This window comes from Rhinolophus sinicus, chromosome 3, assembly GCF_057876585.1.
Source record: "Rhinolophus sinicus isolate RSI-liver-muscle chromosome 3, RSI-T2T, whole genome shotgun sequence".
NCBI lineage: Eukaryota > Metazoa > Chordata > Mammalia > Chiroptera > Rhinolophidae > Rhinolophus > Rhinolophus sinicus.
The window spans coordinates 99,059,612-99,085,126 of record NC_142503.1 but is presented as its reverse complement, the minus strand read 5'-3'; the positions used below and the strand labels follow the sequence as shown (position 1 = coordinate 99,085,126).

General features: G+C 41.3%; 1 protein-coding gene and 1 pseudogene across 4 annotated transcripts in view; one reads left to right on the top strand and one right to left on the bottom strand.

Moving 5' to 3' along the window:
• The first annotated feature begins 6 nt into the window (after positions 1-6).
• The window catches only part of LOC109437491 (S-adenosyl-L-methionine-dependent tRNA 4-demethylwyosine synthase TYW1-like), a 246,138-nt gene continuing 220,629 nt past the window's right edge, over positions 7-25,515 (top strand). For 2 of the 4 annotated variants that reach the window (XM_074328473.2, XM_074328477.2), the window contains exons 1-5: positions 7-223; positions 924-1,051; positions 1,692-1,844; positions 9,640-9,741; positions 11,252-11,446. In XM_074328473.2, the coding sequence (XP_074184574.1) occupies positions 220-223; positions 924-1,051; positions 1,692-1,844; positions 9,640-9,741; positions 11,252-11,446 (582 nt within the window). In that variant the 5' untranslated portion in view covers positions 7-219. The remainder of the gene's footprint in view (positions 224-923; positions 1,052-1,691; positions 1,845-9,639; positions 9,742-11,251; positions 11,447-25,515) is intronic. The other 2 variants (XM_074328475.2, XM_074328474.2) reach the window with 2 other exon arrangements.
• LOC109438043 (small ribosomal subunit protein bS6m pseudogene) lies at positions 11,767-12,652 on the bottom strand (annotated as a pseudogene).

The following is a 25,515-nucleotide window of genomic DNA, read 5'->3' as shown; positions in this document are numbered from 1 at the left end:
AGCTCTGTGGGGCTCCCCTCTGCGCCCGCCCCGGCGCCTTCGGAGGCAATCGGACGAGCTTGCGAGTGGCGTGCTGCCCCCGGCCCTGCGGTCTCGGGTTATACAGCTGCCGCTGCGAGGCCGTCCTGACACTCTCGCGGTACCGAGGCTGGCCTCTAGGTGTTTCAGGCTCGCGGTGCTTGTCTCCTGTCGGGCCGCGGAGCCCGCGCTCTGAGGAGAATGGGTAAGGGCCCTGGCGGGAGGATTCGTGGGGGCGCGCGAGGTGTGTGTGTGTGTGTGGGGGGGCAGGAACCGTTTTTCTGAGACCCTCTACGGGCGGAGTGGCGTTCCCAAGACCCTTCCGAGACTGTTTGCTTCTAACCTCAAGTAAAAGGCAGGGAAAACTGATCCCCCTGTCCCCTCCTTACCCACGTGTATTGAGGACCTGTCCAGGTGGAGCAGCACTTGTGAACCCCACATTTTAGGCTTCGCCTTTTAAAATTGGGGAGTGAGGTCAATTTAAGGACCCTTTACAAGTAACCATTGGTCTTTAAAAATAAAATTAGGAAAAAGGGAATAATTTAAGTAGTATTTTAAGCTTTCTTATGCAGCAAGCATAGCAAAGCAAAATTAACTCGTAATTACACATAAAGTGTTTTGACTCTGTGTTCCCTTCTCTTCCAAATGCTATATCCAAATAAAGGTATATGTTTATATATATATTGTATATATATGTGTACATATACTATATATACTGTATATATTCATAATTTATCGCATTACTACACCGTGTATTATTTTTAATTAGAGTTGATTTTATGTGGTTTTCTTAGCTTTAATGAATATAGAGGTTGGTTTTATTTTTTTTATTCGTAAAATAAGGATGGACATCTTTGTATATGTAGCTTTAAATAAAATTCCATATCTGTGTCATTTACATTTAGCTCCTTCTTTGGATACGTGGGACTTCTCACCTTTAATATCATTATGGATAAACAGGTTTTACATATATTTGGCCTTCGCCTTTGGCATTACCCTTTGGATTTGTTTCCAGATTGTCATCAGGAAGCAGGTAAGTAGAGTTATTTTTTATAGGAGAGTGTTAAGGCGTCAATTTAATAGAGAATTTAGAGTGCAGATTTTCTAAGGCTTTCAGAAAAATGCAGGAAAGTTAAAAGGAACTTTAAACCACTTTTATGTATGGTCTCTAGACATTTTTTTTTTTAATGCCTAAAAATTTTATTCTCAGTTTTTATAGGCTAAGTTACTATGGACTAAGTTATTTACCTTTTCTTTGATGGGCTGTGGATGTCTCATTCTGAAGATACAGAAAGATTTTGTAATGAAAAATTAAACTTTGTAAAAAACAAATCTGTTATGCACCTTTAAGAGGTAGTAGTTTTCTCTTTTCTTTCCACTAATTAAGGATCAGAAAATAAGTTTCTGCTCTTATCCCAGTCAAACACTTTATGGATGAAAGTATGTATAGTTTTTATCTTTGAGTACACACTTTCATCAGTATATTTAATGGGAATCATTATGGTCTTAAGAAACGTGGGTTCTGCCTTTAAAGAACCTAATTATACCAAGGGGTTTGTATTTGAAGAGTACAACCAGGAAGATTAAGGGAATAATAAAATGGGTCAGTAGCTGTGCTAATTTTCATCCCTACTGACGTTGAGGAAAGATTCAAACTTGACGGATTTGTGCAGTCATTTATCTTCAAGGACCAGAACTCACAGGATAAATCTGTTCTAAAAGCAACTCGGGATTTGATGACAAATGGTTCCATCTCTCTTGAAAAGAAGGAAGTCTTTGTGTCTGGAGTGAAGATTTTCTATGGTTCCCAGACTGGTACAGCAAAGGTAAGAACGTTTTATAATACTTTTCTTTGGGTTTCCTGATCTTTTAAGAAAATCCCTGAAAAGTGTCCTTTAGCAGTGAACTGAATTGGTCTTGCAGTCTTCTTTTATCTTCTTTTTTCTCTTTTTCAGCATCCATTTTTCCTTTCTGGGATGGTGGGTGGGTTTTAACTCTTGTGCCCAATTCCAGCTGGTTGGTGGTGTCTGGTAGACCCTGTCATGAGAGTTTTTGTTGTGAACCTTGCTTCTATCTCAGCAGAATGGGGGGTGTTCCAAGTCCATTATTGATGCCCATGGGTATAGAGGTAGGGGATAGTGAGAAGAGAATGGTAGCAGTAGTGTCCAGTATGGGCCCCGACTTTCACAACTTCACACATCTATTAATGAAATGTATTTTGATTTCTAATAGTGTTAAAAGTGTTAAGGATAGACATTGAATACTATTTAAAGTACAAGGTATGATCAAACAATACGGTGATGTTTAAATAAAAAAATTATTACAGTAAAAGACATATTGCCATTAATCCCCCTCAAAATACGCGCCCTCGCTTTGAACACACTTATCCCATCATTCTTGCCACTTTCTGAAGCAGTTCTGGAAGTCCTCTTTCGTGAGTGTCTTCAGTTGCCCTGTCATGGCTGCCTCGATGTCGTGAATCATTTTGATTGGGGAAGAGCCAGAAGTGACACAGTACCAGATCTGGTGAATAAAGTGGATGAGGATAATAATGTTTTTATTTGACAGAAATAGCTGTATACCAGAAGTGATGTGTGACATGGAGCATTGTCTTGATGGAGGATGATTTATGGCACACTTGAAAACACACCTTCTCTCAACCGTAGCTCACACCCGACTGACTGCACTGAACAAGTTGAAACTTGTCACACACTGTTACTAAGGTTTGATGCGCGGCTTCCTGTATTGAAGATCTCTGCCTTTCTGTTGGATGGCAGCAGCCGCATTCACCATATTTTGTGATCACAACAGAAAGGCTCCATGTCACACATTGATTCTGGTACAGCAATTTCTGTCAAATAAAAACATTACGGTGTGTCCTCATTCACCTATTCACCGGCTCTGGCCTCGTGTGACTTCTGGCTCTTCCCCCAAATCAAAATGACCATGAAAGGTAAACATTTTGAATTGATTCAGGACATTGAGGCAGTGCAACTAAAGACACTCATGAGAGAGGACTTCCAGAACTGCTTAGGAAAGTAGCAAGAATGATGAGATAAGTGTGTTCAAAGCGAGGGGGAGTACTTTGAGGGGGGATTGATGGCATTGCGTCTTTTACTGTAATAAGTTTTTTTAATTTAAACATTCACTGTATTGTTTAATCACACCTCATAGCTGAAAGATGCTTTCCGTTCTTTAACTGTCTAGATGCTGCTTACTTTGTTATGAAGGTCACAACTCTAGTGCTTCCTAGGAAAAGATTGTAAGGCTGACATGAAAATGAATTTAAAAAATTCAACGTGTGTTATTTTTGTATAGTACTGTACAAAAGAGGGTTCTACTGCCCTCTTGTGAGTACTTTATTGAATAATACTGTTTAGTTTTCCAGTACTACAGTGCAGGTATAGTACTTTGCTCCATTTCATAGTTAAAGGTCGCTTATTATTAAGTTCAACTTTAAGCAACAGAGGTGGGAAACTGGAAGAAACATAAAAAAAGCATTTGAGCAGCTAAAACAAAGTCTTTTTATGTTACTCATAAGGGATCTTCATAGCCTCTTTTATGAATGTTTTAAAATTTTTTAAAAGATCAAATTAATCCCTGCAGATGATAACAAATCCAGTCGTTCAGAGGATTCATAATGAAAAGTCTCCAGAGAACCTTTTGTAATTATTTCCGTTTTAGTTCCTCTGATGCTTATTTCTTTAACCTAGCGTTAGCGCTATTTCTAGATTTAATAATATTAGATAAAAGTTATTAATTCCTTATAGTATTCAGTTACCAGATCTCAGTGGGTTAATGTTGTTGCCCACATCCTACCTGGGAGGGATACATGGCCTTCCTTCAAGCTGTGCACCTGGATTTCTTTGTTCTGCTTTCACATTTCATTGGTTCATATTTGGCTAGGTATAGAAGACTAGGCCAAAAAAATTTTCCTTCCAACTTCGAAGGCTTCATGGTCTTTTAGGAGGCAGTGTTGCTGACGAGTAGGCTGGTTTCTTCATTCCTTTGTTGATGACTTGATTTTCTTTTTTCTGGAATCTTTTAGAATCAGTTCTTTATCCTTATTATTCTTTTGTGAGATGTTGTCTTTTTTTAAGCCATTGTGCTAGACATCTGGGCTGTTTTGTTTTGAAGATTTGTGTGCATTAATTCTGCTAATATTTCATGGGTAAATTTTTTCCCTCTCCATTTTCTCAGTTCTTTCTTTCTGGGACTCCTGTTAGTTGGATGTTGCAGCTTTTGGATGGTCTTCTATGTCTCAAACCTTTCCTCTCATACTTTTTTGTAACTTTTTTCTTTACATTCTGAGTTCTTGGATTTTAATTCCAAACCTTTTTTTGAATGTTTTCTGTCATCTATTATGTTTTTAATTACAAAAATGCCATTTTGATCAATTTTTATAACACCTTGTTCATAATTTAAGAATGTATCTTAATGAGTTCCCTTTCTGTTTCCTTAGTTATCTACTTTCAGTTTTTCTGCTGCCGATATTTGTGTTTTCCTGCTGCTTGTTCTCATCATGTTCTTGGTGAACCATGGTTTTTGTTCATACTTAGGACAGGATAATGGGGTAGCTGGTGTGGCTTTTCCCTTTTACTGTGTGAACAGGCTTGTTTTCTCTAATTATAAATTCTCACCGATTCTCTTCGCAGGGTGGTCAAGGCATGCCTTGTGACCTATTGGCCCCACAGTTCCCTCTAACTACCACCTCATTGTTTTTGTAGTAAAACTCCTTGACAGTGTTGTCTGGGTTTGCTATCTTCAATTTCTCTTCTGTTTTTCTTCAACCACTTCAGTTAGCATTGCATGCACCAATATGCTCCCAGCAACTTCTGTTTTGTCAATTCTGTCTTCGTTTTACGTGGCCTCTTAGCTGCATGACCACTCCTTCCTGAAATACTGTCTTCAATCAGCTTTCAGGACATTGTTCTCTAGGTTCTCCTCCTACTTTGCTGAGCCTGATCTTCCTCAGTATCATTTGCTGATTTCTCCCCAGTCTTCTTGATCTTTAAAGAGAGGCATGTCCCGGTCCTTGAGACTGTCTTTCTCTGTCTGCACTCTCTTACTCTCTAAGGGATCTTGTTATCTGGAGGATAGAATTTGGCAAACTTTTTCTGTAAAGGGCTAAATTTTTTATTTTATATGTGTTTATTAGGTGTTTGGGTTTCGCGAGCCGTATGGTCTTTGTTGCAGCTACTCCACTCTGCTGATGCAGTGTGGAAGCAGCCGTAGACAACATGTAACTAAATGTGCACGACTGTGTTCTGGGAACCTTTACTTTAGAAAGCAAAGAGGGGACCAGGTTTGGCCTGGAGCCCTACTTTGCCGACCCCTATATTGGATGATGGCCTCTAAATTTATATTTCAAATCTGAACCATTCCTCAACTCCAGACTCTCATCTCCAGTTGCCTGCTAGATCTTCATGTAGAGGTCTGGTAGGCGTCTCAAAATTAATATGCTCAAAACTGAACTCCTGATTTTCTGCCCAAACCTGTTCCACTTATAATCTTAATCATTTCAGTAATGGCACCTTCATTCTCCTAAATGCCTAGGTTCAAAAAAACTGTTGAATTCTTTTTCTTACTACCCATATCCAGTTCAGCAAATACTGTTTGTTCTACTTTCAAAATAGACCCAAAGTCCAGTCATTTCCCAGCATCCTGGTCCAAGCCACCCTCGTATTTTGTCTGGGGTACTGCTGTCATCTTCCTCCTGATCTCCTTTAATTGGCACTGTGTCGTGCGGGAGACCCTGCTCGCTGCGCCATTTGTCATGCGGGGGACCCTGCTCGCTGCGCCATCTTTCAGGCGGGGCGGCCTGCAGGGTCTCTGGTCCCGCTCCCCACACAAGAACGCAGGATATGGTGAGGCCAAAAAGGAACACCCACGGAGCCATAGGTAGGGGAGTCATACCACTATATTCTCTCTGGCGGCACTATACTCTCACTGGAGGCTGGATCCACACTGTCCGCAAACCGCCATCCACGCTTGCCAGCCTAGCCGCCATCTTCTTGCTAGCCCCATTCTTTCTCTTCTCTTCTCTCTCCCTTCTCTCTCTGCTAGCCTAGCCACAGCAGTTATATTAGTGGCCAATGGCTCATTGGTTACAGCTGACGGCCAACTAGCCACAGCTGATGGCCATCCAATCACATTGATGGCCATTTACTACCTGAGCCAGGCACCTGTCTATGTGAGGCCGAGAGCCTAGAAACTTCTTTCTGGGGCTCTGCCCCCACACTCCACCCCTACAGGCTCTCGCCTCACAATCTACGCGACAAGCGTCTTCCGCAAGGGTCCCTGTGCGAGGAGCCTGGAGGTGAATGCAATATCCTGGACACAACTAGGCTCTCTGGGCACAGCCAGGGTTTCTCAGGGCACCACCAGTGCTTCTGGGCACAGCCAGACTTCCTGGACTTCTTAGGGTACCACCTGTCTTCCCGGACACAGCCAGGGTTTCTCAGGGCACCACCAGTGCTTCTGGGCACGACCAGACTTCCTGGACTTCTTAGGGTACCACTAGTTTCCCCGGGCACAGCTAGGATTTCTCAGGGCACTGCCACTCTCTGTGGGCACAGCCACACTTCCTGGACACAGCCAGGGCTCTCAGGGCACTGCCACTCTCTCTGGGAACAGCCCGACTTCCTGGGCACAGCCAGGGTATCTTCAGGGCTCAGCCAGACTTCCTGGACTCAGCCAGGGCTCTCAGGGCACTGCCACTCTCTCTGTGCCTCTCAGGGTACCCTGCTGGAACAACAGCGACTCACAATCAAGGTGCTTACATATTCTCAATGGCGGCCAGTCAAGAGACAAAAGCAAATATCCCCCAGTTCCACTAACAACAGTTCCCAAACAAACAGTCAAGCGGTCCATTAAATTAGGGATGGAAGGCAATTCCCCATAGTCCATAGTCATTCGCCAGGGCTGTCCTGGGGGTGAGGGACGACCTGGACCTCACCCTCATCTCCCATGGAGGACCCAGCAAGCGCCACCCCCCGGGACCACAAGTCCCGCATCCGCGCTGCCCGAGCAGGAACCTCCCAGCCCACAGGGCCGCAACGACCCCCGCTCTCTCCGGCCTGGGCCGGCCGGGGAACTGTCCACATCCCCCCACTCCTCCACGGGGGTCCAGCTCTCAGGCAGCTGCTCCTCTTGGTCTTCCAGAGACTGAGTGTTCATACACACAAACTGCTCCACCATCCTTTGGAGAGCTTTGGCCGGCACCATACCCTGTTCGCTGTGCCATTTGTCGTGCGGGAGACCCTGCTCGCTGCGCCATTTGTCGTGCGGGGAGGCCTGCAGGGTCTCTGGTCCCGCTCCCCACATAACGCAGGATATGGTGAGGCCAAAAAGGAACACCCACGGAGCGAGCCATAGGTAGGGGAGTCATACCACTATATTCTCTCTGGCGGCACTATACTCTCACTGGAGGCTGGATCCACACTGTCCGCAAACCGCCATCCATGCTTGCCAGCCCAGCCGCATCTTCTTGCTAGCCCCCATTCTTTCTCTCTTCCTCTCTCTGCTAGCGTAGCCACAGCAGTTATATTAGTGGCCAATGGCTCATTGGTTACAGCTGACGGCCAACTAGCCACAGCTGATGGCCATCCAATCACATTGATGGCCATTTACTACCTGAGCCAGGCACCTGTCTATGTGAGGCCGAGAGCCTGGAAACTTCTTTCTGGGGCTCTGCCCCCACACACTGCTTGGCCCCTTCCCTGACTTCAGTGTACTCTGCACTCAGCAGCCACAGGGACTCTGAAAACTTCAGTAAAATCATGCTCTCCTCAGCTGAAAAGCCAGCAATGAGTCTGTGGGGGCAGAGCCCCAGAAACTAGTTTCCAGGCTCTCAGCCTCACATAGACAGGTGCTGGCTCAGGTAGTAAATGGCCAACTGTGATTGCATGGCCATCAGCTGTGGCTAGTTGGCCGTCAGCTGTAACCAGTGAGCCATTGGCCACAATATAACTGCTGTGGCTACGCTAGCAGAGAGGAGAAAGAATGGGGGCTAGCAAGGAGATGGCGGCTGGGCTGGCAAGCGTGGATGGCGGTTTGCGGACAGTGTGGATCCAGCCTCCAGTGAGAGTATAGTGCCGCCAGAGAGAATATAGTGGTATGACTCCCCTACCTATGGCTCCGTGGGTGTTCCTTTTTGGCCTCACCATATCCTGCGTTCTTGTGTGGGGAGTGGGAGCAGAGACCCTGCAGGCCGCCCCGCACGACAAATGGCGCAGCGAGCAGGGTCTCCCGCATGACAGAGTCCCTCACTCACGTAGTGAATGCTAAGTCCTCACTGTGGCCGAGAGGCCCTCACTCCTGCTTCTCCGTTAACTCTGACCTCATGTGCTTGGTCCTCACTTCTCCGGTCTTATTAACCTCCTTGGGCCTTTTACTCACCACTTATTTTTTATTATATGCACCTGTCCCTCTGCTTGGGCTAGCCTCATGGTCTGCTCTCATTTCCTTCAGGTTTGGCTCAAATCTTTATCTTTGAGGCCTACTGCAGTGTTTTCTGACACCAAATGTTTGTCATTTCGCACACTAGCTCACCAGTTCTGATACTGACTATCCAGCGTTATCATCAGACTTCACAGGTTTACAGGCTCAGTTCTCAGTTCAGATGCTACCACCAGTCCCAGGCACCACCTGCACTTCTGACTGATCAGCTATAAATTTGAGTGTTCCCACAAACCTCTCCTTAGGTTTGATAATTTTTAAAGGGACTCACAGAGCTCAGGAAATTGCTTTACTTACATTTACTGGTTCATTGTAAAGGATGCAGCTCAGAACAGACAAATGGAAGATACGCATGGGGCAAGGTCTGGGGCGGGAGGGTGTGAGTATCTGGGTGTGCCATCTCCTCAGCATATCACTGTGTTCACCAACTCCTCTCTTAGGGCTTCTTATAGTGGCTCATTATGGAGGCATGATTAATTGAATCATTGGCTGTTGATGATTGAACCCACAGGGAGAAACAGTGCCAAAAGTTCTAAACCTGTAATCACCTGGTTGGTTTTCTGGCAACCAGTCCCCATTCTGAAGCTACCTAGGGCCTACACCCACCGTGAGTCATTAACACAGCAAAGACAGTGAGTTCCAAGGGTTTAGGTCTAAGAACTGGAAACAAACACCAAATATTTATTTTTTATTATATGTACCTGTCCTGATCTTCACTATGTAAAATGACAGCTCGTCTCCATACCTCCAATACTGTGTTCTTGCCGTTACCCTGATTTCCTCAGTAGCACTACTCACCATCTGATACACTGTATGTTTTCTCATTTCTATGTTTCTTTACTCTTTGTCCATTTGAACATAAGCTCCTTGCGGTCAGGGACTGTGTGTGTCTTGTTCACTGGTGTGTAAAAGGAATTAGCAAAAAGCTAATTTAGATTTAGTCCCATATGTACTTAGAGTGAGAAAAACATGGTGGAATGAATGATCTCTATAAAGATACTTGAGAAAATGGTAAAAGTGAGAACAGTAAATACTTGTGTTTATGATGACAGATATCAGTCTCTGGGAAAGTTTTTCATGATAAATGCCCCATGCCCTTGCCAACAGAGGTACGTGAAGACAGCTCTTTGCTTATTTAGACTGTGACTTTTTCCCCATTAGGGATTCGCGGCAGCTCTTGCTGAAGCCGTCTCCTCCCTAGACCTGCCAGTGGCAGTTATTGATCTGAAAGAATATGATCCAGACGATCATCTCCTAGAAGAGGTTGGTAATCGTCTTCTTTTTGCTTCAGTCAAAGCTCAGATTTCGTGGACCTCCTGTATTCTGGGATAAGGAGAATCTTCAGAGTGATGTGAATTGTTGTGCTGAGGGGTTCAGTTGACTGAGTTCCCAGCGTCAGTCAGCGGCGTTGGAAGGTGGTTTGGTGCACTGACTTTGAAGTGCTATGCAACCTGTCTCTCGTATCAGGCTCTCCTGGGCTGGGGGGGTCACGTGGAAAAACTTGGGTGGTTTGAGGGTCCCTCTGCCCTCTGGCTTCGGATCGCATAATCCAGGAGGGTTGTTACTGATGGCAGTTACTGTACTTGTGAAGCCTGTATACCTACTGGAAAGTTAGGAGCCAAGTAGGGAGCAGAAGGAATATGGGTTTTGGAGTTAGACAAATCCCTTGCTAGTTGTGTGGCGGCCTTCCTGCATTACCTAATATCTCTATAGGTTTGTTCACCTGAGAAATTCCCTTCCCTCTCCTCTAGCCCTACCCCACTTAGGGAAGCTTGCCTTATAATAGTGCTTCTTGAAGTGTGGTTCTTGCATGAGCCATATCGGTGTCACCTGGGAACTTGTTAGAAATGCAGACTCTAAGGTCCTAGCCCAGCCCTGCTGAACCAAAGTCTGGACATGGGACTGTGTTTTAACAAATTCCCAGATGATTTGGAAGCAGCCGGAGTGGGAGAGGCACTTAATGCATAGGCAGACCAATTTCTGTAAAGAGCCAGATAGTAAGTATCTGCAGCTTTGTGGGCCATGCAGCTACCATTCTGCCTTTGAGGCACCAAATAGCTATAGACAATATGTAAATGAATCAGTGTGGCTGTGTTCCAGTAAAACTATTGACAAAAACAGGTGGTGAGCCGGATTGTGCCTGTAAGTGGTAGTTTGCCAGCCCCTTCTTGGTGTATAAACTTCTAGCTGTCCGTTTCTGTCTCTCAGGAAGACACTGGAGTGCAAGTGAATGAGCTCGAATCTGCTCTCAATTATTTGTGAAAAATTGTTAGCAAACTTTGACACTTAATAATTAGTAAGGGATTACTTAAAACTTACTTCATGACTTGGAACTGTTAAGATACATTCAAGCAGATGAAATACTGTGACTAGCAGGACTGAAGATGTATTTTGTTTCCCCATGTAGATGATGGTGCCAAGTTGTTACTTTACTTTTAAAAAGGTTTATTGCTTTAATACTTCACGTAATTTTTAAAAATGTCTTTCTGTATTTTTTCCTGACTAATTTGCATTTTGTTTCCAATATGACAACCTGCAGATGATAAGAATTTATAGTCTGAGAAATGGTATGGAGTGTATGGTGAAGGGCATCAGGAGGTATATTGGCAAGGGACCGATTCTCTCCCCTGGGCGAGGTGCTTTCTGAAAGCACCTTTAGTCTTTTTTTTGAAAGCACCTTTTGTCATTAGAGATTAGTATGATAGGAATGTTAGCATTTACAAAACAATTTTATTCTTGAATATTCTTCTGAAATAATTATTTTCTTGCTTAGGTTACTAGTAAAAATGTTTGTGCCTTCCTGGTTGCCACATACACTGATGGTCGACCAACTGAGAATGCAGAGTGGTTCTGTAAGTGGTTAGAGGAAGCATCCAATGATTTTCGATTTGGCAAAACTTACCTGAAGGGTATGAGATATGCGGTGTTTGGTCTGGGAAATTCTGCCTATGCAAGCCACTTCAACAAGGTAGGTACAAGGTATATGTTTGAATTGTAGGGATAAGTTTTCTTAATTAAAAATAAAAATTAACACACGTATGGATGTGTATATGAAGTAATCCACACACTTTGGTACTTAATAAACTTATTGTTTAATTTTTATAGCTGGGAATTGCTGCACATATTCCAGCTTGATGTATAGTAGGCTCTCAGTAAAGTTTTATTGAATAAAATGAATGAATATACTTCCTATTGTCTAGTGTCTTAGGCACCTGGATTCATGGGCTTTGAGTCCAGCCAGCCACCTGTCCCCAGGCAAGACGTGGTGGATGGAAGATCACTGATTCTTTGAACTTTCTCAACTGCTTGTCCTGTTGTTGAATAACCTTTACTATACAAGCTAACTCTTTTTTTTTTTTTAATTAATTAATTAATTAATTAATTTTACAAGCTAACTCTTTTTTTTTAATCATGTTTATTACTCTCATCAAAAGTTACTCATATGATACAGCATGGTTTTACAGTATGAATGATACTTATTTCACATGGTTATGAAGTCTGAGTGACTAGCTCATAATCCGAGGCAGTTTTGTAAGTTTTGTTCTTCACACTGGTGTTAGTGTTGTTGTAGGGCAAAAGACCTCGCTGACAAAGAAACGATTTGCTGGTACCGCAGGTTACAGAGTAGCTGCAAGCAAGCCATTCCCCACCTGGCACAGCAAAGGGGATCAAGAGCTAAAAATACCTTATAAAAATCAAATGGCACTTACAACACTTATGTAAAGGTCAGGCTTGTAGATTACTAATTCATGGTTCTCAAAAGTGAGGGAATTAAATATAAGGCTAAAACCTTGTGAATCTTCGCACTTCCTCCTCTCTGTGGAGTATAGTTTATCTTCAACTGGGTCTGGGACAGTCCCTTCACATTCCTTTACTTCCTGGGTCAGAGGGTGTTCTATAGTGTTGGGTCTAATCACATCAATGTCTCAAGATCAGTGCTCCAATATGCTTTCAACAGTGGGTGTTGGTGCATAAATATCCACCAAGAAACACCCTCTTCTGTTGTCCGCTGACTGTGGGACACCTTAGAAGGAGGAGCTTGTTCACCCCGGTTTTACAGGTTCTTCACGGTCTGCCTGCTGCCCTTCAGGACTTCTGTCCTACCTTCCATGGCTGCAGCAGTCTCTGGCCACTGCATGGCTTTCAGGATTAAAGTCAGCCAATAGCAGGGCATGCCCAGACGCTAGGCGTTAGGCTCCAGAGCAGCCAGCTCCTGGGACGCTGGAGATGCGGGGACAGCGGGCAGCTGACCAGCTGCTGGGCTTGAGGCTCCCGGGTGGCGAAAGCCCCAAGCTAACTCTTAATGCAGTTGAACTCATACTGCCTTTTTAAAAAAAGGTATGACATTTTTTTTTATTCAGGTGTACAAAACAACATAATGATTAGACATTTACACCCCTCACAAAGTGATAAACCCCTCCCCCAATCTACTACCCCTCTGACATCATATATAGCTGTTAGAGTACCATTGACTATATTCCCTATGCTGTGCCTTACATCCCGTGACCACATATATATATATATATATATATATATATATATATATATATATATATATTTAATCATAGTTGACATTCAGTATTATTGTATATTAGTTTCAGGTGTACAGTGCAGTGGTTAAGCATTTATATAATCTAGGTAGTGATCCTCCAGTAAGTCTGGTACTCACCTGACCCCCTACATAGTCTTTACATTATTGATTATATTCCCCATACTGTATTTCACATCCCTGTGACTATTTTGTAACTACCAATTTGTACTTCCTAATCCCTTTGCCTTTTCTCACCCATACTCCAACCTCCCTCCTATCAGTTTGTTCTCTGTATCTATGAGTCTGTTTCTGTTTTGTTTGCTTATTCTGATCATTGGATTCCACACACAAGTGAGATCAGACAGTATTTGTCTTTATCAGTCTGCCTTATTTCACTTAGCATCATGTTCTCTAGGTCCATTCATGTTGTTGCAAATGGTAGGATTTCATTCATTTTTATGGCAGAGTAATACTCCATTGTAAAATGTACCACAATTTCTTTATCCAATCATTTATTGATAGGAATTTCAGTGGTTTCCATACCTTTGGCTATTGTGATAGCTCTGCAATAAACATAAGGGTGCATATATTTCGAAATAGTGTTTTGGATTTCTTTGGATAAATACCCAGGAGTGAAATTGCTGGGTTGTAAGGTAGTTCCATTTTTAATTTTTTGAGGACCCTCCATACTGTTTTCCATAGTGGATGCACCAATTTGCAATCCCACCAACAGTGCATGGTTTTCTTTTCTCAAAAACATCTTCACCAATACTTGTTGTCTGTTATTTCATTGATGATAGCCATTCTGACCAGAGTGAGGTGATACCTCATTGTGTTTTTTATTTGCATTTCTCTGATGATTAATGACATTGAACATTTTTTATTTGTCTATTTGCCATCTGTATGTCCTCTTTGGAGAAATGTCTCTTCATGACCTCTGCCTATTTTTTAATTGGATTGTTTGCTTTTTGGTATTGAAGTGTATGAGTTTTTAAAATAAATTTTGGATATTAACCCCTTATCACATGTATCATTGGCAAATATCTTTTGCCATTCAGTAGGGTGCCTTTTTGTTTTATTGATGGTTTCCTTTGCTGTGAAAAAACTTTTTAGTTTGATGTAATCCCACGTTTATTTTTTCTTTTGTTTACCTTGCCCGAGGGGATATATCAGTAAAAATATCACTAAGGGTAATGTCTGCAAATTTAGTTCCTATATGTTCTTCTAGGAATTTTATGGTTTTGGGTCTTACATTAAGTCTTCAATCCATTTTGAATTTATTCTTGTATGTGGTGTAAGAGGGTGGGATGGCTTCATTTTTTCACATGGTCCAGTTTTCCCAGCACTATTTATTAAATAGACTGTCTTTACCCCAATGTAAATTCTTGCTTCCATTGTCGCAGATTAAATGACCGTACAGGCATGGATTTATTTCTGGGCTCTCTATTCTGTTCCATTGATTGATGTGTCTGTTTTTATGCCAATACCATTCTGTTTTGATTACTATCGCCTTGTAGTATGATTTGATGTCAAGTTGTGTGATACCTCCCACTTTGTCCTTATTTCTCAAGATTACCATGGCTATTCGGGGTATTTTATGGTTCCATATAAATTTTAGGATTATGTGTTCTAGTTCTGTGAAAAATGTCATTGGTAATTTGATAGGGATTGCGTTGAATCTATATATTGTCTTGGGTAGTATAGACATTTTAACTATATTAATTCTTCCCATCCATGAGCATGGTATATGTTTCCATTTATTTGTATCTTTGATTTCTCTCTTCAGTATCTTAGTTTTCTGTGTACAGGTCTTTTACTTCCTTGGTTAAATTTATTTCTAAGTTTTTTATTATTTTTGATGCAATTGTAATGGGTTGTTTTCTTAATTTCTTTTTTTGATAGTTTGTTATTAGTATATAAAAATACAACTGACTTCTGAATATTAGTTTTGTATCCTACCACTTTACTCAATTTATTTATCAGTTCTAATAGGTTGGACTCTTTGGGGTTCTCTATGTATACTATCATGTCATCTGCAAATAATGACAATTTTACTTCTTCGTTTCCTACCTGGATGCCTTTTACGAGGTCTGACAATCAAGTTCGCGAATTTGTTGCAACGATATTGCTAATCTTTTTTGATATCAGAGGGATTATCCATTATTAATTTGTACCAACTGCTCAAGTTTACTATTTGGAAGTGCTGAAAAGGCTGTGTGAAAAAGTTTAGATGACCTGAGCTTTTCGCCAACAATTCATGGCTCTTGCATCACGACAATGCAGCAGCTCACACAGCACTGTCTTTGAGGGAGTTTTTAGTCAGTAAACAAATAACTGTATTGGAACACCCTCCCTACTCACCTGATCTGGCGCCCAATGACTTCTTTCTTTCTTTACCCGAAGATAAAGGAAATATTGAAAAGAAGACATTTTGATGACATTTAGGCTGTCAAGGGTAATACGATGACAGCTCTGATGGCCATTCCAGAAAAAGAGTTGTAAAATTGTTTTGAAGAGTGGACCAGGCACTGGCATTGGTGCGTAGCTTCCCAAGGGGAGTACTTCGAAGGTGACAATAGTGATATTCAGCATGAGGTATACTCACTTTTTCTAGGATGAGTTCATGAACTTAATTGTCTGACCTTGTATTTCTTTTTCTTGTCTGATTGCTTTGGCTAGGACTTCCAGTACTATATCGAGTGGAAGTGGTGATAATGAATTCCTTTAGCTTTTTTTGTGAAAGTGGACATCCTTGTCTTGTTCCTGATCTTAAGGGGAATGCTTGTAGCTTTCCCCATTGAATAGAATATTAGCTGTAGGTTTTTCATATATGGTCTTTACTATTCAGATATTTTCCCTCTATTCCCACTTTGCTGAGAGTTTTCATCATAAATGGATGCTGGATTTTGTGAAATGCTTTTTCTGCATTTATTGGTAAGACCATATAGTTTTTATTTTTTATTTTGTTTATGTGGTGTATCACATCAATTGATTTGCAGATGTTGAACCAACCTTGTATACCAGGAATGAATCCCACTTGATAGTGGTGCATAATCTTTTTAATGTATTGCTGAATTTAATGTACTAATATTTTGTTGAGGAGTTTTGCGTGTACATTAGGGATATCAGCCTACAGATTTCTTTTTTTGTAATGTCTTTGTCTGGTTTTGGAATCAGGGTAATATTGGCCTCGTAAAATGAGCTTGGGAGCCTTTCCTTTCTCTTGAATATTTTGGAATAATTCGAGGAAATAGGTGTTAATTCTTTTTTGAATGTTGGGTAAAATTCACCTGTGAAGCTGTCTGGTCCAGATCTTTTGTTTGTTGGGAGCTTGTTGATTACTGAGTTGATTTCGTTCGTGGTAATTGATCTGTTCAGATTTTGTGTTTCTGTTTCATTCAGCTTTGGAACATTGTATGCTTTTAGGAATTTATGCATTTCTTCCAGATTGTCTCATTTGTTGGTGTATAGCTGCATTTCTTCCAGATTGTCTCATTTGTTGGTGTAATATTTTCTTAAGTTTTTTTTCGTATTTCTGTGGTGTCAGTTGTTACTTCTCCTTTTTCAATCCTGTTTTATTTATTTGTGTCCTCGTTTTTTTCTTGATGATTTTGGTTAAAGGTTTGTCTATTTTGTTTATATTTTCAAAAAACCAGCTCTTGGTTTCATTGATCTTTTGTATTGTTTTTTAGTCTCTATTTTGTTTATTTCCACTGTGATCTTTATTATTTCCTTCTTTGTACTCATTTTGCACTTTGTTTGCTGTTCTTTTTTCAGTTCCCCTAGGTTAGACTGTTTATTTGAGATTTTTGTTGTTTCTTAAGGTAGGCCTGCATTACGGTGGTACCTCGGTTTTTTTAATGTAATGTGTTCCGGAAGACCGTTCGAGTTTTTAAACAGTGGAAAACAGCCGACAGCTAGGCCTCAGAATCTTGCCCTCAGCGGAAGCTGCGTGATGTGTTCGAAAACCAAAGCATTTACTTCCGGGTTTATGGTGTTTGTAAACTGAAATGTTCGTTAACAGAGACGGTCGAAAACCGAGGTACCTCCATACTATGAACTTCCCTCTTAGGACGACTTTTGCTGTTGCGTAGGTTTTTGCACATCATTGTGTTAACCATTTTTGTTTGTCTCAAGGTATGTTTTGATTTTTTCCTTGATCTCATCGTTGACCCATTCATTGTTTAGTAGCATGTTATGTAGCCTCCATGTATTTGTGTGGTTTTCAGTTTTTTTCTTGTAATTGATTTCTAGTTTCCTAGCACTGTGGTCAGGGAAGATACTTGATATATGATTTTAGTTTTCTTAAATTTATTGAGACTTGTTTTGTGGCCTTACATGTGGTCTATCTTGGAAAATGTCCCATGTGCACTTGAAAAGAATGTATATCCTACTGCTTTGGGATAAAATGCTCTAAAAATATAAATTACGTCCATCTCATCTAGTGTGTCATTTAAAGCCACTGTTTCCAGGATGATTTTTCTGTCTGGAGGATCTGTCCATTGGTGTCAGTGGGGTGTTAGAAGTCCTCTACTATGATTGTGTTATTGTTGATCTCTGCCTTATACCAATATTTGTTATATATATTTAGAAGCTTATATTGGGTGCATAGATGTTTACTAGCATTATGTCCTCTTGTTGGATTGATCCTTTTATTGTAGTCTTTGTTTTAACGTCCGTTTTGTCAGATACAAATTCTGCTACCCCAGCTGTTTTCTTGTTTCCATTTGCATGAAATGTCTTTTTCTATCCGTTTACTTTCAGTCTGTGTGTGTCTTTTGATCTGAGGTGGGTCTTTTGTAGAGAGCATGTGCATGGGTTTTGTTTTCTTATCTATTCATCTACCCTGTGTATTTGATTAGAGCATTTAAACATTTACATTTAAAGTGATTATTGATAGGTATATAGTTATTCCCTATTATTCAGATTTTGGTCTTCATTTGTTTTCTCCTTTCTTCTGCTTAAAAATGTCTTTTTAACATTTCTTGTAATTCTGGCTTGGTGATAATGAATTCCTTTAGCTTTTTTTGTCTGGGAAGTTCTTTATCTCTCCTTCAGTTTTAAATGATAGCCTTGCTGGGTAGAGTAGTCTTGGTTGTAGGCCCTTGTTTTTCGTTACTTTGAAAATTTCTTATCTCTTCCTTCTGTACTGCAAAGTTGCTGTTGAGAAATCTGCTGATAGGAGACATCAGTCTTATAGGAGCTCCCTTGTGAATAACTAGTTGTCTTTCTCTTGGTGCTTTTCAGGTTCTCTTTTTCTGTCTAACCTTTGGCATTTTAATTATGATGTGTCTGGTGTGGGCCTCTTTAGGTTCATCCTGTTTGGGACTCGGCGCTTTTTTGGCTTGTATGTCTATTTACTTCACCAGGATAGGGAAGTTGTCAGTCATTGTTTCTTCGAATAGGTTCTCAATCCCTTGCTTCCTCTCCTCTCCCTCTGGTACCCCTATAATGCAAATGATGTTGTCCCAAAGGTCCCTTAAACTATCTTTTTTTGCTGTTCTGATTGGGTGTTTCGTGCTATCTTGTCTTCAAAATTGCTGATTCGATCCTCTGCTTCCTCTACTCTCCTGTTGATTCCTTCTAGTGTGTTCTTAATTTTAGTTATTGTATTCTTTATTTCTGAGCGGTTCTCTTTTATGGTTTCTATGTCATTCTTTATGCTTGCTATCTCTTTGTTGAAGTTCTCACTAAATTCCTTAATCATTCTTATGACCAGTGTTTTAAACTCTGTCTCTGGTAGGTTGGTTGCCTCCATTTCATTTAGTTCTATTTCTGGAGGTGTTTCCTGTTCTTGTATTGGGGACATGTTTCTTTGTTTCCTCATTCTGGCTGCCTCCCTGTGCTTCCTTCTGTGTATTGGATGGATCTCCTATGTCTGTCAGTCTTTGGCCTTATGTAATATATGTCCTGTGTGTTCCAGTGGCACAGTCTTCCTGGTCTCCTGTGTGTGTTGTTCTAGAAGTTCCCCTTGAGTGTGTTGTGTGTGTTCTGTTATAGTTGAGCCTTGATTGCTTTTGGTGTGTCAATGGGTAGGGTTGACTCTCAGGCTAATTGACTGTGAGGACTGGCTATACCCACAGTGGATGAGCTGCTATGTTTGGGCTGACTGCACAGAGGAGGCTTCGCCCATGCCACCTCTCATGCCTTTGCGACCCCCCCACTTTGGGTGTGCTGTTTGTGCGGCTGACCAGGTAGTGCTCTGGTGTGGTCTGAAGCTAGCCTCTGGGCGTGTTGCTTCTGGTTGTCTCTTGGGGATCCCGTCCAGGGTAATTTCAGCCTTGTCTGTTACAGGCCCGGGACTACATGATAGGAGCTACAAAGCTATATGTAGTTGGCTGCTGCCTGTGCTGGACCTGGAGGCATGTGGGTGTGGCCTCACTGTGAACTGAGGCCAGCTGCTACCAGTATTGGGCCTGAGGCAGCTTAGCAAAAGGCCCAGGGCCCCTAGGCCTGTTGCCTCCTGCCAGCTGCCCTTAAGGCCCAGCCGTTGACAGAAGCTACTTAGGTGCATGGGCTGGGCTGGTTGACCCGGTGATGAGAGTGCCCTCGGGGGTGCAGCACTAGGTGGGCGAAGCTCTAGGGCATCATGAGACATGGCCGGCAGTTTTTACGAAGTTAATGTAGATTCAGTTCCTGTGCCAACACTTGGCCTGTGACCACTTTGCAAGGCACCCTTCGTATACCGCAGCCAGCTGTCACTCGCCTGGGGCTTACAAATATCTGAAAGCTTCCCAAAAGAGGCTGTGGTGCAGGTTTTGGGTCACTGCCCCCCACCAAAAGCCCCCTGGGCAGCCATGCGCCGTCTGCTGCTGTTAAAGCCTTCCATTGCTTGTGAAACAGGGCCGGCCACCCAGGCGCTGAGAGTGTCCCTGGAAATGCAGCTCTACATGGGCCAGCTGGGTTCCAGGGAGCTACAGGGTGTGAGTGGTGGTTTTTACAGTTAATGCAGTTTTGGTTCTTGCCCCATGACCACTTTGCAAAATTGTCCTGAGAATACCGAGGCCAGCCACCGCTCACCTCAGGCCTGCATGTTCCCAAGAGCTTTCCCAGAGGGGCTGCGGTGCATGTTTTATTTAGGTCACTGCCTACCACCAAAATTTCTTCAGACTGCCGCTGGCCATTCACTGCTATAAAAGGCTTCTGCAGCTTGTGGGGCAGGCAAGAGTGGCCCAGGTGATGCAGGGGTAGCTGTACGGAGCAAGGACCCACGGCATCACCAAGGTGGTGCACATGCGCAGATTTTACCAGACCAATGCAGTCTCAGATTTGGCCCATTGGGGGAGGGTTCAGCATAGAAAATATGGTGCCCCTCTGTAGGCTTCATGCCGTCAGGCTCCTCACAAGGAAAATGGCTCCTATCCCTCCAGCCCTTGCTCCAAGGAAACACAACTCAGTCTTCCCCGTATGTCTTTGGTGCCCCTTGAGTTGCCACCTCTCCACCAGAGACCAGATGAGTGTTTGCAAGTGAGTGAGTCTGTGTGTAGGCCCTTTAAGAGGACTTCTGGGTTTCCAGCCACCTTCCATCTCACCAGGATGGGCAGACAGAGTCCTTGCTGATTTTGACTGCCAATGTTGTGGGGACTCCTCTTCCTGGCACAGGACCCCTGAGCTGGGGAGCTTGGTGTGGGGCTGGGACCCCTCCCTCTTCAGGGGCGACCTGCACCACCAAGCTGTCGCTCCCATTGTGGGTCAACCTCTACCTGTGGGTTTGGGGCCAGCCCGTTTCGCATCTCTGCCCTCGCACCAGTCTCAATGTGGCCTCTTTATATCCTTAGTTATTGGGGTTCTGTTCAGCTAGTCTTCAGATGATTCTTGGGGTTGATTGATCTATAATTTATTTGTAATTTTGTTGTGATCCTGGGATGCAGTAGGCATAGCGTTTACCTAATCTGCCATCTTGCACTTGCCCTGAATGCATTGTCTTTTAATCATTAATTTTTTAAAATTTTATTAGTGTCAGGTGCACAAGACAAAGCAATACTTAGACGTTTATCATTTATATCCCTCACACTGTGTGAACCCCCCTCCCCCCATCCACTATCCCTCTGACATCGCACAGAGCCATTATATTTCCACTGTCTCTATTCCTAATGCTGTACTCCGCTTCCTGTAACCATATACGTACATATATATATATATATATATATATATATATATATATATATATAAAATTATAGTTGGCATTCATTATTGTTCAGCTTCACGTGTACAGTGCAGAGATCAGGCATCTACATCATCCCTGAGGTGGTCTCCCAAATGGGACACATGTCCATTGGATACCCTACAAAATCTTTACACTATTGATTACATTCCCCAAATTAATTTTCAAAACCCCATGGCCATCTTGTGGTTACCAACTATTTTCTAAACCCCTCACCTTCCCCCTTATCCCCACCCCCCTGCCCATCTAGCAACCCTTGGTTTTTCTTCTATGTCTCCAAAACTGTTTCTGATTCGTTCATTCACTTATTCTTTTCTTTAGATTCCGCATATAAGTGAGATCATATGGTATTTGTCTTTCTCTGTCTGACTTATTTCACTTAGCATAATGTTCTCTAGGTCCATCCATGTTGTTGCAAATGGTAAGATTTCTTTCTTCTTTATGGCTGCGTAATACTCCATTGTATAAATGTACCACAGTTTCTTAATCCAGTTGTCTACCGATGGGCATTTCGGTTGTTTCCATGTCTTGGCTATTGTGTATAGTGCTGCAATAAACATAGGAGTGCATAAAGATTTCTGAATTGGAGTTTTGGATTTCTCTGGATCGATACCTAGGAGTGGGATTGCTGGATCATAAGGTAGTTCCATTTTCAGATTTTTGAGATACCTCCATACTGTTTTCCATAGTGGCTGTACCAATCTGCATTCCCACCAACAGTGCACAAGCGTTCCCTTTTCTCCATATCCGCGCCAGCACTTGTTGTTTGTTGATTTATTGATGATAGCCATTTTGACTGGGGTGAGGTGGTATCTCATTGTGGTTTTTATTTGCATTTCTCTGATGGTTAAGTGAGGTTGAGCATTTCTTCATATGTCTGTTTGCCATCTGTATGTCCTTCTTAGAAAAATGTCTCTTCATGTCCTCTGCCCATTTTTTAATTGGGTTGTTTGTTTTTTTGGAGTTGAGTGAGTTTTTTATAAATTTGTGCTACTAACCCCTTATCAGATATATCATTGGCAAATATCTTTTCCCATTCAGTAGGATCCCTTTTTGTTTTATTGATGGTTTCCTTTGCTGTGAAAAAACTTTTTAGTTTGATGTAATCCCACATGTTTATTTTTTCTCTTACTTCTCTCACGCGAGGGGATATATCAGTAAAAATCATACTCCAGGTAATGTCTGTGAAGTTTCTTCCTATATTTTCTTATAGGAATTTTATGGTTTCAGACCTTACATTTAAGTCTTTAAGCCATTTTGAATTTATTTTTGTATATGGTGTAAGGAGGTGGTCCAGCTTCATTTTTTTGCCTGTGTCTATCCAGGTTTCCCAGCACCATTTATTGAATAGACTGTCTTTACCCCACCGTACATTCTTGCTTCTATTGTCGTAGATTAAATGGCTATATAGGCGTGGATTTATTTCTGGACTCTCTATTCTGTTCCATTGATCTATGGGTCTGTTTTTATGCCAGTACCATGCTGTTTTGATTACTGTAGCCTTGTAGTATAATTTGATGTCAGGTATTGTTATACCTTCCACTTTTTTCTTATTTCTCAAGATTGCTGAGGCTATCTGGGGTCTTTTATGGTCCCATATAAATTTTAGGATTATATGTTCTATTTCTGTGAAAAACGTCGTTGGTAGTTTGATAGGAATTGCGTTGAATATGGATATTGCTTTAGGCAGTATGGACATTTTAACTATATTAATTCTTCCTATCCATGAACATGGTATGTGTTTCCATCTATTTGTATCTTCTTTCATTTCTTTCTTCAGTGTATTGTAATTTTCTGAGTACAGATCTTTTACTTCTTTGGTTAAATTTATTCCCAGGTATTTTATAGTCTTTGGAGCAATTGTAAATGGGCTTGCTTTTTTAATTTCTCATTCTGATGTTTTACTATTGGTATATACAAATGCAACTGATTTCTGAATATTAATTTTGTATCCTGCTACTTTACTAAATTCATCTATCAGCTCTAATAGTTTGTTGGTGGAGTCTTTAGGGTTCTCTATATATAGTATCATATCATCTGCATATAATGACAATTTTACTTCCTCCTTACCGATTTGGATGCCTTTTATTTCTTTTTCTTGTCTGATTGCTGTGGCTAGAACTTCCAGTACTATGTTGAATAGAAGTGGAGAAAGTGGGCAACCTTGCCTTGTTCCTGATCTTAAGGGGAATGGTTTTAGCTTTTCCCCATTGAGAATGATGTTAGCTGTGGGTTTGTCATATATGGCCTTTATTATGTTGAGATATGATCCCTCTATTCCCACCTGCACGTAATCCTTGCATGAGTCTCTTAGCTGTTCTGCGTGATGAGCAGAGAGTCCTTTGATGGGTTATAAACGTCCCTTGTCTGATAAGATCCGGAGAAGAACTCAAAAAGTGTGCCCCGCTGCCGCCATTCCTATGATGTCACTCTTAATCATTAATTTTTAAAGGGAACTAGAAAGAAAACATTTCTTAAGGGTTTTTATCATAAATAGCTGCTGGATTTTAGCAAATGCTTTTTCTGCGTCTATTGATATGATCATGTGATTTTTATTTTTCATTTTATTAATGTGGTGTATCACATTAATTGATTTGCGGATGTTGAACCACTTTGCATACCAGGGATGAATCCCACTTGATCATGGTGTATGATCTTTTTAATGTATTGCTGAATTCTGTTCGCTAATATTTTGTTGAGGATTTTTGCATCTATGTTCATTAGTGATATTGGCCTGTAGTTTTCTTTTTTTGTGGTGTCTTTGTCTGATTTTGGGATCAGGGTGATAGTGGCTTCGTAAAAAGTGTTTGGGAGTCTTCCCTTCCTCTGGATTTTTTGGAAGAGCTTGAGGAGAATAGGTGATAATTCTTTTTTGAACGTTTTGTAAAATTCACCTGTAAAGCCATCTGGTCCAGGGCTTTTGTTTGTTGGGAGATTGTTGATTACTGATTCAATTTCCCTGGTTGTAATCAGTCTATTTAGATTTTCTGTTTCTTCTTGAGTTAGCCTTGGAAAGTTGTACGCCTCTAGAAAATTGTCCATTTCTTCCAGATTGTCAAATTTGTTGGCATATAGTTGCTCATAGTAATTTCTTAAAATTTTTTGTATTTCTGTGGTGTCTGGTGTCACTTCTCCTCTTTCATTTCTGATTTTATTAATTGGGGTTCTCTTTTTTAATGAGTCCGGCTAAAGGTTTGTCAATTTTGTTTATCTTCTCTAAGAACCTACTCTTGGATTCATTGATGTTTTGTATTGTTTTTCTGGTTTCTATTTCATTTATTTACACTCTGATCTTTATTATCTTCTTCCTTGTACACTCTTTGGGTTTATTTTGTTGTTCTTTTTCCAGATCCCTTAAGTGTGAAGATAAACTGTTGATTAGTGATGTTTCTTGTTTCTTTAGGTAGGCCTGCAATGCTATGAATTTCCGTCTTAGGACTGCTTTCGCGGCATCCCATAGATTTTGGGTCATCGTATTTTCATTTTCGTTTGTCTCGAGATAACTTTTGATTTCTTCCTTGATCTCCTGCTTGACCCATTCATTATTTAGTAACATATTATTCAGCCTCCATGAATTGGTGTGTCTTCCAGTTTTTTTCCTGTAGTTCATTTCTAATTTCATAGCACTGTGGTCAGAGAAGACAATTGGTATGATTTCAGTTTTTTTAAATTTATCAAGACTTGTTTTGTGGCCTAACATATGGTGTGTCTTGGAAAATGTTCCATGTGCGCTTGAGAAGAACGTGTATTCTGCAGCATTGGGGTGAAATGCTCTGAAAATATTGATTAAATCCAAGTGGTCCAATGTATCAATTAAGGCCATTGTTTCCATATTGATTTTCTGTCTGGAAGACCTGTCCCTTGTTGTCAGAGGTGTGTTGAAGTCCCCTACTATGATAGTGTTACTGTTGATCTCTGTCTTTATGTCAGTTAATATCTGTTTTATGTATTTAGGTGCTCCTATGTTGGGTGCATAAATGTTTACTAGGGTTATGTCCTCTTGTCGAATTGATCCCTTTATTATTATATAGTGCCCATCTTTGTCTTTTAATATTTTCTTCATTTTAAAGTCTATTTTGTCAGAAATAAGTATTGCAACTCCAGCTTTTTCTGATTTCCATTTGCATGACATATCTTACTCCAACCCTTCACTTTCAGCCTGTGTGTGTCTTTTGATCTGAGGTGAGTCTCTTGTATACAGCATATACAAGGGTCTTGCTTTCTTATCCACTCAGCCACCCTATGTCTCTTGATTGGAGCATTTAATCTGTTTACATTTAAAGTGATTATTGATAGGTTCATAGTTATTACCATTTTTAAATTTGTGGTTAGATTGTTTTCA